Source organism: Hemiscyllium ocellatum, chromosome 5 (assembly GCF_020745735.1).
Source record: "Hemiscyllium ocellatum isolate sHemOce1 chromosome 5, sHemOce1.pat.X.cur, whole genome shotgun sequence".
NCBI classification, from domain to species: Eukaryota; Metazoa; Chordata; class Chondrichthyes; order Orectolobiformes; family Hemiscylliidae; genus Hemiscyllium; species Hemiscyllium ocellatum.
In genome coordinates, this window is record NC_083405.1 from 100,135,029 (window position 1) to 100,148,208 (window position 13,180).

General features: G+C 39.6%; 1 protein-coding gene across 4 annotated transcripts in view; it reads right to left on the reverse strand.

The window, feature by feature from the left end:
* Nucleotides 1–13,180, reverse strand: part of mpp7a (MAGUK p55 scaffold protein 7a) — a 419,376-nt gene that overhangs the window by 14,690 nt on the left and 391,506 nt on the right. For all 4 annotated transcript variants that reach the window (XM_060825040.1, XM_060825039.1, XM_060825038.1 and 1 more), the window contains 2 exons: nucleotides 11,979–12,072; nucleotides 11,371–11,479 (listed from right to left, as the gene is read on the reverse strand). In XM_060825040.1, coding sequence (XP_060681023.1) covers nucleotides 11,371–11,479; nucleotides 11,979–12,072 — 203 coding nt within the window. The remainder of the gene's footprint in view (nucleotides 1–11,370; nucleotides 11,480–11,978; nucleotides 12,073–13,180) is intronic.

The following is a 13,180-nucleotide window of genomic DNA, read 5'->3' on the forward strand; positions in this document are numbered from 1 at the left end:
GCTTCGCCAATGTCCACAGGAATGTAGAGATCTCTCTTAAACCATTATTTATTAACAGTTAAATTCCCAGGACACACTGCATAATCTTTTTGTTGTGCTGTCATCAATAGCATTCAATTGCAGACAAAAGAAAGCTTCATTCTCAGTTGACAGCAGTTTCAGCGGTAGTTATTTGCTATTACAGATCAATGTTTAAGAAATTTCTTTATGGTTGCAGACACTGACAGGTGACAAGCATATGCTACAGCATCTTCAGATTAAGTATAGTTCAGAAAAATGAATCCTACATTGTTGAGGGTTTAGCACCTGTCAACCACTCAAACTTTTCTGAAGAAACTGCCTCTCACATTTTGGAGGCATGCTCTAATTCCTACATCTGGCATCAAGGAAAGAGAATACAGTGAGCGACTTCATACATAAATTTATCAGCTTCCTTCGTAAATGACTAAACAACATTCCAGAAGTTAGGCCTGGGATGCATCTGGCTTAGTCTGTGACAATGGTAGTGCTCATCTATTCACCCTATTCAGTCAAAACAACACTCTAGAAAGTTTCAGTTCCAAGCCATTGCCAGATGGTGTGTCATGGTGTTCCTGTTTCTTCACATTTCTTCGAGCTTGTAGATATAGGTGGTAAACTACTGTCTATAATACAATAACAAATTATTTGAATACGTCTCTAATGATGGCCTTAGTTTTTTAGATAGAATTGATGACTGTGATGGTTGAGTGCAGAAAACATTAGCTTTCACAGTCATTTCTCCACTGGCACCAACTGCAATTTGTCTGCACATGCATAAATGCACTGCAGTCCATGTAAACTGCCAACAACTGGAAAGCGCTGCACTGATAAGAATATAACCTCGAATGTATTTTCTCTGTTAAGAATAGTTTAGAAAGTTGCACTTCAAGAATGAACTGGAACTAGATTTTTCAATGGTGTACTAAGCTATATCTATTACTGAAGAACCACTATGGAAACCTCGCATTGTATTTTTGTAATTTCAATTTTTTTGCCATTCTAAAAAGAGCATTTTTTTGAAAAAATAATAAAGTTTATATTTCAGCTTCTAATGTGTGTATACTAATTAATGTTAATTTTTGCAAATTTTATAAATGTGATCAATAAGTTCATTTTATTTTTTGGATTGTTGCCTGAGTGAGTTCTTCAATGTGATTGGCTTCTGACTTTGCTTGATTACATCATTGTTGTTGGACACCTGGGGATCCCTTTGATTTGGTGCCAGATTCAAATTCATGCACAGAAAAGGGAAATCCATGCCACAGAGATCATCAATCATTGCAAGTGCATTATTTGAGGTCATAGTTAAGTCCCATCACTTCACCATTGTCTGCAAATACCAAGATTATGGGTGGTGGCTGAGGGTGTTGTAGTTATGAATAATCTTAACTTCCCTCATCCTTTGAACAGCTGAGATTAGATTCTTATTCCTATTTTTTTTTCAAATCTGTTATTTCCATTACATTCATTTTGAGGGACTACAGGACTATACTGTTTTCGCGGTATGACTTCTGTGAATTTTCCACCCTTGTGCATGCCAGCTCCTGTAGCCAGACTATATTTGACAAGGGATGTCTGGGTTCTGCTGGATTAGCGACGCCGACAAATTTTTACTGCTCTCTGAAGTGGTTTTCCCTCATCAGCATAAATGAAACATACAACACAAGACTTTGAGTAGTGCAGTCAAAATACCCTCCAGGATTACCAATTAATTCATTAAAACAGCAAATTGTGTCTCTCGGCACACCCACCCATGACTGAATGTTTTGTCCCGATTGGGAGCGGGCACTTAGGCAAGCAGGCTTGAATAGTCCGAGCATTAGCTGGCAGGCCAGTTCTCTGTCTCTATGCTGCCAATAGATGCATGCAAGCATTTTTGAGAAAGCAGGATGGGCTACCTGCCTGCAAATGTCAAGATTATTTATTTCATTCTTTGATGGGACATAGGCACTGTTGGCAAGGCCAGCATTTATTACTCATTTCTAATTGCCTTGGGAAGATCATGGTGAACTCCCTTTTTTAACAGCTGCAGTCCATTTTGTGTAGGCATATCTACAGTGAAAGGTTGGCAAAATAGCTCCAAGTCAGGATGGTATATGGCTTGGAGGAGAATTTGCAGATGGTGGTGTTCCCATGCATCTACTGCCCATGTTCTTTGAGATGATGATAATGGTTGCAGGTTTGTCAAAGCAGCTTTGATGAGTTGCTGTAAGCATCTTGTAGACATTGCTGCCACTCTGCATCAATTGTGGAGGAAGTGAATGTTGAAGGAAGTGAATGGGGTGCCAATCAAGCAGGCCACTTTATCCAGAGGCCATGTTTACTGACATTGACACATACGCACTGTCTACACTTTAGATCACACGTGTGTAGATTTCAGAGGGGGACGTGGCTGGAGAAGTGGGAGAAAGAGATCAGAATGGGGTGGGGGAAGAAAAGATCAGGATGGGATGGGGGAAAAGAAATTAGGATGGGAAAGGTGGAATAGAGTGCAATCTAGGAGAGAACCAGAGACGGAGGTGGGTAACAGACCTGGGGAGAGAGGTGTGGTGTGCTACGAGTGAAATGAAGGGCCTAGAAGCTGGGGCAGTGTGGAAGGGAAATATGCCAGAATGTTGTAATCCCATCCCAGTGACTGACAAAAGTCACAGCTGCCTGAATTTCTAGGTCAGTGACTCTTTACAAGGAACAAAGGGGACATCTCTCATCCTCGACATATAAATGCATCTAGGATGCAACTGATGCCATTTTCCCTAGATCGCAGCTCTTCATATTGTTTCACCAAGAAGAGGGCAGCCCAGCAGCTCGGACAGTGGAATTCACCACAGGCAGGGTGCTTTCAACTGCACCTATATTGCCCTATTGAGAATGTCCTATTGCCAACCTGCATGTCTGTTAACAGTAAAGATTTCTATCCATCAATGACCACTGATAGTCAATTCTGGAAGTCTGTGCCAAATATCTTGGGGAGTTACCATGACGTTTACACACTAAAGTCGTCACAGGATCCAGCCTGCTGTATTTATTCTCTGGATATAGAGGGATGGCAGCTAGGAGACCAGGGCTATCCTCTCCAAATATAGCTCATGACAAATTTATGAAACCCTCAGTTGCTAAATGAAGATACACATTTCCACCACGAGGGCCATAGAGGAAGAGAGCACAGATCTTCTTGAAATGAAGTTTTGATTCTAGGGCTGCTCCAGCAGGGCCTTGAAGTTTGCTCAGAAACTGTCCTACATTATTATGAACACAATTGGAGCTGATCAGAGGTAGGACAGTGTCCTGAATGCAGAATAAATGAGAGAATTGACAGAAATTTGCTGAGGATGAAAATTATGGTGAGGGCAGGGATCAGGACATTGAATGGGAGGTACACACGAGACCCCAACACAGCAATGTATTGAGCCTGAGAAGCCAGAGGTAATTTCACTGAAACCAGCTTGCACCACAAATGAGCCGAGTCTGGATTTCCTTCAACAGTTTTAACATTCTGTTGGGGATATGGCAAACAGGCCCTGCTGATTCCACTTTCAAGTATCTGCACATTACATGCTCTATTGAGCATTAATAATAAACCAGCAGTGAACTGAAGAGGAGGAGCCATATGGCAGTGAACCAGCACCACACAGTGCTCAGGTTAGGTAGTTCTCAAGGCTTCAGTCAGCAAATCATATCCAAGTGTGGAACAGTGAATTTTTTTTTAATGATAGCCAGTACGTTGAGTGGAATGTTGAGACATCTACTTCTGTCCCATTTATCATTGGTTAGCATTCAATATTTCAGTGTATGTGTTGACTGCTGAACTGCTGTGAAACACTTTAGCATCCTGCAGGACAAAGTCAAACCTGTGAGAGGCAGCACTTGGTGCTTCAATGGAGAAGGGAAATGTGAGTTGTCCATTGTACAGCATCCAGCCAAGAGTTACTCTCTTGGAAAACTGATATAGAGAGTGAACCTTTTCCTCCAGGGATGTATGGCATCATCAGTCAAGGTCAGTGAAATGGTCAAGCTGCAACAAAGTGTAACTGAAGTCATCAACATTACTTTTCAACGAACACTGACTTCAAAGTTACCTGCAATTAAGGAGATGGTTGCTTATGAGGAAAGAAGTTGTAATGTTGGCCATTACAACTTCTTTCATCCTTGGAATGTCTAAAGAGGTTGCTCATCTCTTACAAGGGTGTGAGACTTAATCAGGTCTAAAAGTGACAAAGACACTAGGGCAAACATTTGAACTGGAGACACAGTTATAAAAGTGCAAGGTTATTTATAGTGATGTTCCACCAGTGCAACCTGTGTTCTCAGAATGTTTTGTTTAATCTCTATTTAAATGCAGTCTCGACATCTGCAGCTGGGATGGGCAATACTGCTAAATAGTTGGCCCTGTTGTCGGGAATGTTGGATGGTCATCTCCAGAGGCATTTAGACCTAGAGGGCCCAGGCCTACTGAAAATGTCCTGCTCTGATGCAAGGACCCCTTCCTCAGCTAGACTTGCAGGGGCTGAGCATTTCCGAAGAGTATGGAGAGGAAGCTGATGGGGATCTTCCGTATGGCTCCTCCTTTTGAGTGCCTGCCAAGATCTACATGTTTCCCTCAGAAGAAGGGGCACCTGGAGTGAGGTTAAGGTCCTCCTACCCCTCTCTAAGTACCTAAAGCTAGAGTGATAGTGTGCAGCTCCATAAAGAGATGCTGTATGCGTTGCAGTCACCACACTATCCATGGAGTATGGAGTCACCCAGACGTACTCATGTCAGACAAAGCAAGGTGCTGATAATCGATCTAACTTATCAACTTCCCCTGACAAACCTTCCTACTGTTCCTGTATCATCCTCTGCATTTTGGCAAAGTTATTAATCGACACAATAGGATACTCTTCTGTCTGGAGCTGAGCACATCTCCAGCTGTCCTCAGTGCCAGAGACCGAGGGCATTTCTTGTTGGTGAGTTCGTTGGTGATGGTGCCCACCAGATTGTACTGTTGAGCCTATTCTAGAAATAGAATCCACTGAAGTGAAAGTCACTGATGTACAGGAAGGTGCAGGTAAAAGCCTTGCCAGCACATCTCCTAAGGATTCAGTGGCTTCCCTCCAAGAGATGGAATTGGACCCGAGGGTCTCTGCCACAGGTCTTTTCTGAGCAGAGGGTTGCTGGGTGCCATTAGTATCTGCATAAGAGAAAAGGGGGTCTGGTTGTGTACAAGGGATAAAAGCTTGTATCAATTAATAATGAGTTAGCACTAATGCTATCAGGAGAGCAGCACACCAAGCAGAGCACATTGAAGCTTAATGAATTAGATGACCATCCACGTCAGTGATTCTAACCCAAATATTTTATCTTCATGGAGAGGGAGGAACCTGATATCTACCATCCCTGTGTCTCTGAGTTTGGTGCTGTACCAATTTTCCTGCAATGAGACAAAAGAGCGATATTAATTTGACGCAAGTAGAAGAAAGAGCAGCCAGTGGTGAGAAAGGAGCATGAGAGCTGGTGAAGTGTCCCAGTGTGTAAGTCAGGAGGGCAGAAGTGGTTAGTAGTCTGAGAGGATGAGATGGGTGAGAGATGTTGAGTAGATGATATATGCAATAGTGAGAGTTGTAGTCCATGAACCTTGGTGAGATGTCTGTGTAGTCGCTGAATTAGTGCGAATGTGAGGTGACAGAGAGAAGATGGTGGCCTTGCAGAGTGCAGAAGTTCATAGACGTTTTTCTGCATGGCTGTACATTCCTTTTTACCCAGAGCTGCATGGCACTGGGCCATTATCTTGGTCTAGGCTGGTTATATCTGGTTGTGTTGCCTCCTATGATGGTCCTCTCCACTCCCCAGTCCTCAGCACCTCCAATTCTCTGTCCATGAAATAGGTAGCCCACTTACTTTTTTATGCCATTTTCTTCGTGATACTGCTAGAGCACCAGTGTTAAGGACAGTTCCTGACTTTCAGAATCTGAAGTGCTGTGCAGCTAGGCTGTACTCACTGAAATGAATGGCATAAAGACCTGGCAGTGATGAGCACTTCTGTTTCTGCAGCTACATGATTGTAAGAGAAGGGTGTCGAACAGAGTGGTTGAATAATTAATGATTGTAGAAAAGTCACTGTGAGCCAAGGCAGACCAAGCACCATGAATCTCACTTGAAAAAACTGACTGAAAATAGAAAAATTTTGCCCTTTGATTCTTTGCAGAGTACAAGCTAGCCATGATTAAGATATTGCACTGTTTCAATAATTCTAAAATTCCAGGAATGAGAGAGTTGGTCTAGTTTACATAGACATCTACTATTGGAAACTACATAAAGAACACCAATGCAAATTTAAATAAAAACAGAATGCAGTAATTACATGGAGATTTAATCAATTCTTAAAAAGAGAACATACAGGTTGACGTTTCAGATAGATATCAGAACTAGCAAAGAACAGTCATCGAAGGTTTCTGCCATTTCAGATGCTGACAAATATGCATTTCCAGTTTTCATGGTTTCTCTTCCTAATTTGGCAGACTTGACTACGTATGTCATTTTACACAGCTTTTCCAGTGTTGAAAGGCATAGTGAATTTAATGTTCCACTATGTGTCATGTCTTAAAAAAAGGAAGCAGAAATCACCTCATTATAACTTGGGAAAAGCCTCACAAACTGTAGCAATTTAGTTTTGGCTATTTTTAAACTGTCACCAGCAAAGACAGCAAGCTTGTTTAATTTTCTTGGTTGACCTATGTTCAAACACATTTATACCACATTATCTACAATTAAGAAAAGGTGGCTGGAAACTTGTTTTACATTTTTCACAACGAACGCACACAGACAAAGTGAAATGCTTTGGAGGTAGAACAAATCAAACTGATATTCAGGTTATATGTACTGTAGAGCGCGGGCCAAGTGCAATATCACATTGGTTTGAATAGATCCCAATGTAAACTTTTCAAAGGCAGTTACATAGTTTATCAAATATGGACAGTACCCCAAGACTAAACACTAGTTCTGTAGCAATCATCTGAACATAAAGAATTCAAGTTCCAGTTAACCTGCCTCATGTATCTTGTGTATTTTAAAGTCAATGTTACACAAAATAATTAGCTGACTTACTCATGTTAGCAATAAGGTGGTAATTGAAAAGCAAGCTCATAGCCTTTCTAATAAGTCTCTGAAAGAATGTAATCTCTGCAATGTATGTAAGAAAAAGTCCAAAGCATTGTTTGAAGGAAAACTGAAGACATTTTCAACAGTATTCATTCCTCACCACCCACTGTGTGATAACAGACAAAATCTGACAAAACAGAGAAATGAATGGCAGTTAATATAAAAGTCCAATCAGTGTATTTTATTCATGAAATTCATAGATCTGGATTTTCTGGTTCATGGGGAAGCCACAGCGCTTGCCACTAACTTTGAAGGTAGTTACCCACAAAGAGCTAGGGAGCTCTGTGGCCTGAATTTCACCTTTCCTGATGATGCCAGCATCAACGCAAGGGAGATATTGGCTGTCCAGCAATAGTAATGTTAGCAGACTAAACAGCTGGTCACACTGAAGAGTGGAAGTGGAAAAAAGATTAGGAAGGTAAAAGCTGAAATATCCCCTTTATATAAAAAAAACCTCAATTTTCACAATAGAGAACTCTAACATGTATAAAATAAGGTTAAAAATCACACAACACCAGGTTATAGTTCAACAAACCTGTTGGACTATAACCTGGTGTTGTGTGATTTTTAAATTTGTCCACCCAGTCCAACACTGACAGCTCCACTTGACATATAAAATAGATTTTTAAGAACAGAGTAGTCTTTCAGCAGCAATTGCGAACACAGAATGCAGTTACAATGCCAGTTACACCTCATTCAACAAGGCATAACATTTTTAAGGATTTTTATAAGTCAAATGAAACTAATAATATAGAATTAGAAGTATACATCAATTGAAGAGATTTGTGAAGATTTCATTGGTGGGGACTTTGGCAGCCCAATCTGTGGAGGAGTGAGAAATCACAGAGAACAGCTTCTGGTTTTCCATGTTTAACTACACCTGAATGGGTGCCAGAAGTTGCTTCATTTTCATAGTTGCAATGCCATCATTACAACCATAAAACCTGGCCAGAGTTAAATACCCAAAATCATTATACCATTGTTCTTTGGCATTCTAAACATTTTACTCCACTTTTGAAATTTTCGAATATATTCCAAACCCAATATTTACAATGAATTTAGAATACATGAAGTTTTAGTGCATTTTGCAAGTGTTAAACATTTGGGGGCAAAAATTTCTAATTTGGATTCAAACAGGAAATTGGACCCAAAGTATGATCAAAATTGTGTGGTTTATTAGGCACTTTTCTATGAAATTAGTTGGCTGAATTACAAATGTAAAATCTATTATGAACCAAAGTAAAGTCATCACAGTCCTACAAAACCATAGGATTGTTCTCTCATGAGATGACTGGTGGTAGTTTAACCTGAGGTCACCACACTTCAGGAAGACAGGTTGAGATGGAGAGTCCTTCATGGTAACTTCAACTGGCTTGAGAATTAAACCCATTCTATTGGCATTACTCTCAATCACAACTCAGCTGACTAACAGTTCTTTGTCCATGTTTCAATGAAAGTTATGATGTGGTCAGGAGCTGAGTGGACCTGGTAGAACTGAAACTGGATGTCACTGAGCAGTTTATTGCCACTCATGTCCCACAGTGCCTCATGGTTGCCCAGTCTTGAGCTCTTAGATCTGTTCGATGGCTGTCTCATTCAGCACAGTGGTAGTACCACACAACACATAGTAAGGTATTATCAATGTGAAGGTGGAACGTTGTCTCCACAAAGGACTGTGCAGTGGTCACCCTTATTGATAATGCCATAGACAGATGCATCTGCAGGCAGTTGGCGAAGATGAAGTATGATTTTCCCTCAATAGCTGCTGCAGGCACAGTCTAGCAACTACATTCTTCTGGACTGAACTGATTTGATCAGTGGTGCTGCCGCCGAGTCACTCTTGGTGGCAGATACTGAAATCTTCAACCCAGGGTACATTCTACTCCCATACCACCTTCAGTGCTCCCGCCAAGAGTTGTTCAACAGGGTAGAGCACAGAGTCATCAGCTAAATGAGGATAGTTTATGGCAATCAAAAGCAGGTTTCCTTGTCCATGTTTGATCTGATACCGTGAGACTTCATGGGGCCCAGAATCAACCTCCTTATGGAATGAACCACCAGTGCAAGTGGTGGAGGCTGGTACAATTCCAACATTTAAAAGCATCTGGATGGGTATACGAATAGGAAGGGTTTAGCAGAATATGAATAGGAAGGCTTTAGTGGGAAATGGGCCAATTTATGGTAAATGGGACTAGATTAATCTGGATATCTGGTGGGCATGGATGAGTTGGATCATAGGGTGTGTTTCCATGCTGTACAGCTCGATGACTGCATACCACTGTGCCACCAACTCTGCTGAGTCTGTCATGCCAGTGGGACATTGAGTGCAAGATGCGATTCCGTGAGTTTGACTATATCAGGCTGTTGCTTGATTAGTCTGTGAGACAGCTCTTCCAATTTTGGACTGGCCCCAGATGTCAGTAAGGAGGAACTCACAATGTTGGCATGTTCTTGCTGCTATCATTTCCAGTGCCGAGGTTGATGCCAGATGGTCTGTCCAGTTTCATTTCTTTCTTTTTTGAGGCTTCCTTGCAATTGATACAACTTGAGTGGCTTGCTACGCCCTTTCAGCGTGACATTAATAGCCAACCACATTGCTGTGGGTCTGGAGTCACATGCAGACTAGACTAAGAATAGCAGATTACCTTCCATGAAGGCCATTAGTGAGCCAAACAGGGTTTTCCTGACACATCAACAGTGGATTCATGATCATTATTGGACTTTTAATTCCAGATATTTATTGAGTTCAAATTCTATCATCTCCCATGGTGTGATTTGAACCCGGGTCCCAGAGCTTAATCAGAGTTTCTGGATTAATAGTCTACTGATAATACCATTTGGCCATTGCCTTTCCGTCAGAAACCAAACTAATATTTTTTAGATATGTTAGCTGAAAAGAAATACTTGAAATTCACTCAATTCGTAATTAGTTCTTAGATTTTCAAATTGGAAATTCTAGTCATGGTTCAATTTAAATCATTCAATGTCAATTGTGTCAGTTCAGGTGAACTGTGCTGCCTTATATTCCTAAACAAGAAAATCCTAAAATTTTTTAACCCAAACAGAAGATAATGTGCATTATCTAGTAAAGGAATTAGTGAGAATGAAAACGAAGCCCCATAAGTTTAACAGTAAACCCTCAGAAGCAAAAGGAAACCCTTGAAAATATCTGACAAAGAGAGCTTAAAAGAAAAACTGACTCCTTGCATCGTGCCACAGCATTTGTAATTGGTTTTCATAGTCTTGCGCACAAACACCAGATCTAGAGCAGCACAGTGGCTCAGTGGTTACCACTGCTGCCTCACAGTACTAGGGACCCAGGTTCGATTCCACCCTCAGGTGACTGTGTGGAGTTTGCACGTTCTCCCAGTGTCTGCGTGGGTTTCCTCTCAGTCCCCACATGTTAGGAGGATTGGTCATGGTAAATTGCATATGGTGTTCAGGGATGTGCATGGTAGGTACATTAGCCATGGGAAATGCAGGGTTACAGGGGGAAAAAAAAAGTCTAGAGGGATAGGTATGGATGGGATGCTCTTCAGAGGGTCAGTGTGGACTTGTTGGGCCAAATAGCCTGTTTCCATACTGTAGGGTTTCTATGAATCTTAGCCACACTACTATAAAGATTCTCATCCATAAGGAAAAATGAAACTTTAAGAGAATATTATTTTGGATTGTTCAACCTGCTCATGAGTAATGAATAGTTGGAGTAATTACCATATTAAAGACAACTGGAAGCTGGTCATGTGACTTCCATCTTGGCTTATAAATAGCACATGGCAATAAGAAACAAAAAGGATTCAGAATATGGGGAGAAAAAAACAATAGTATTTTAGCCTCTGGGAAGATTGGCATGCTTTCATGTGCTTAAGAGTTGAGAGATTTTTTTTTGAACAAGCTAAGTCAATTACGTAGTTGACTAAATATGAGAGAGACTAACTTAATGCACCTTGAGAAGACATTGCTCAGGGCTTAAGTTACCCTCTTTTAGTTGGGTTAGAAGAGATTATAGAAGATTAAAATGCTCATCAGAACTTTTATTTACTGCAACAAGTTACAGTAGAGCAATTAAATTACTGTATAAGGGAAAAGTACTGGGGTTCAAAGAGCTAAAGTCAATATTATTTACAACATTATTTAAAGTCAATATTATAAATTAGCATGAGCTTAGAAATTCATGAAGATTAAAAAACTAGAAGATCTTCAGCCTTTACTTACATGACATTGTACATCCAACAGGCACACTTTATTCTTAGCCAATACATGTCGAATAGAATCTATACTTGTTCCATACAAATTCCCTTTGTATTCTCCATGTTCAATGAATCTGGAGAAAATAACAAGCAGAAGAAAATATGTCAACTGTTGAACTATACACAAAAAACTATTCTTATTAAAATGTTGAAACTATACATAATGCATGCAGACAGACCATTTAGAGCAACAAAATGCCTTTAGTTATTTGATGTCAATGGAATAAATTCAAATGAAATCTGCAGCATAAACAGAAAATACACTGTACAACTAAGCAATACAATGCTTCTTCAAATATTCATCAAAACTTCATAGAACAGATTAAATTATTTCTAATATTCACTTAATAGGTTTTGAATGCATTGCACCAGTTTATGACATGAAGAACACGGTTATGCCAAGTTTAAGAGTCTGATAACAGAATAAAACAGTAACATTTCGCTCCCTGAGCAACTTGCCGATCTGATTTCCCAAGTAACCTATTGTTCATATATTCCGATACTTTTCATCACTGCATCTGAAACTTTCCAGATGTGTTGGCATGAAACAGAGTGTGCCATTTTTCAACTTACTTGTTATTTTGTACATCTGTCTCAAACAAGTGCTTGGAAATAAAATGATATTCCACTCCGTCAGTTTCCTGGCTTCTTTTTGGCCTTGTTGTATCTGTGGATGGCAAAACATAAAAAATAAACATTTTTAGCACTGCCAATATTCAGCTGGCTGTTTAAAATTAGTTTAAAGTATCAGAATAGATATTATTTGCTTTTAAAGAAGCTAAAAGTGTAACCTAAGCAACAAGTTTCTAACTTTTTTCTGTTTTATTGAACATTTGGCAATCAGGTCTGTCTGCAGAAACATAATTTAAGCACTTGAAAATTTCTGAATGTTGTATCCAGAGAGTTTCTAAATTAAAATAAATTACAATTGACATATTGCCTTATAAAATCCAGCATTATTCCTATTGCTAATAGAAAACCTAGCTATGTTAAGTTGTTTAATTTTAATGTTACCACCAATGTTACTTTTAAGAAATATGGCAAACTATCATTTTATTTGTCAGCAGCATTCAATTTAAAGCCAAGCTGTGAGGCATTGGAATGGCATTTTATACAGTTGATTGAAAAGTTTTTTCCTGTAAAACTTATAAATGTCAAGATGGCTATGAAAATCTGACAATTACATGGAAAAAAATGTATAATATCATACTTAGAAAGAAACCTCTTCCTGATTTAAGAAAAATAATTCACTGTGTAATTATTCCTCCACCTGAAGCCTATCCTTTGCTCAAAAAATAAGAAGCTCTTCTTTTAAACATAGCAAGTGACACACAATTCATTAAAAAAAATTATTGCTGCTCCCACTGAACATCCCAAGTCTTCTGGTTACATTCTTTGAAGTCACTGAGACAGGATTGCATTTCATTAAATATTTTATAAATTTTCCTGGCAAGTGTAGCATGTTTTGATTAGAACTGGCTCCTGTATAAAATTATACAGACTAACCCATTCTCCTGTGATTAACAGTACAACTAGATAGTAACAAGAGGTGCAATGATAATGGAAAAAAAATGTCAGACTTGCACACGACATAGGGATTGTAAAATTTATGTCATAAAGCTCAAGAAAATCAAAATGATTTTTGGAATGGATCCTCATCTAAAGGTTGGCTTGAAGCTTTTAGGTTTTGATGAATTATTGTGGACAACAAATTTTCATTACAGCATGGAAAAGTTGCAATTTTGCTCATCTCTGACTGGTTTCTTTTTACTGTT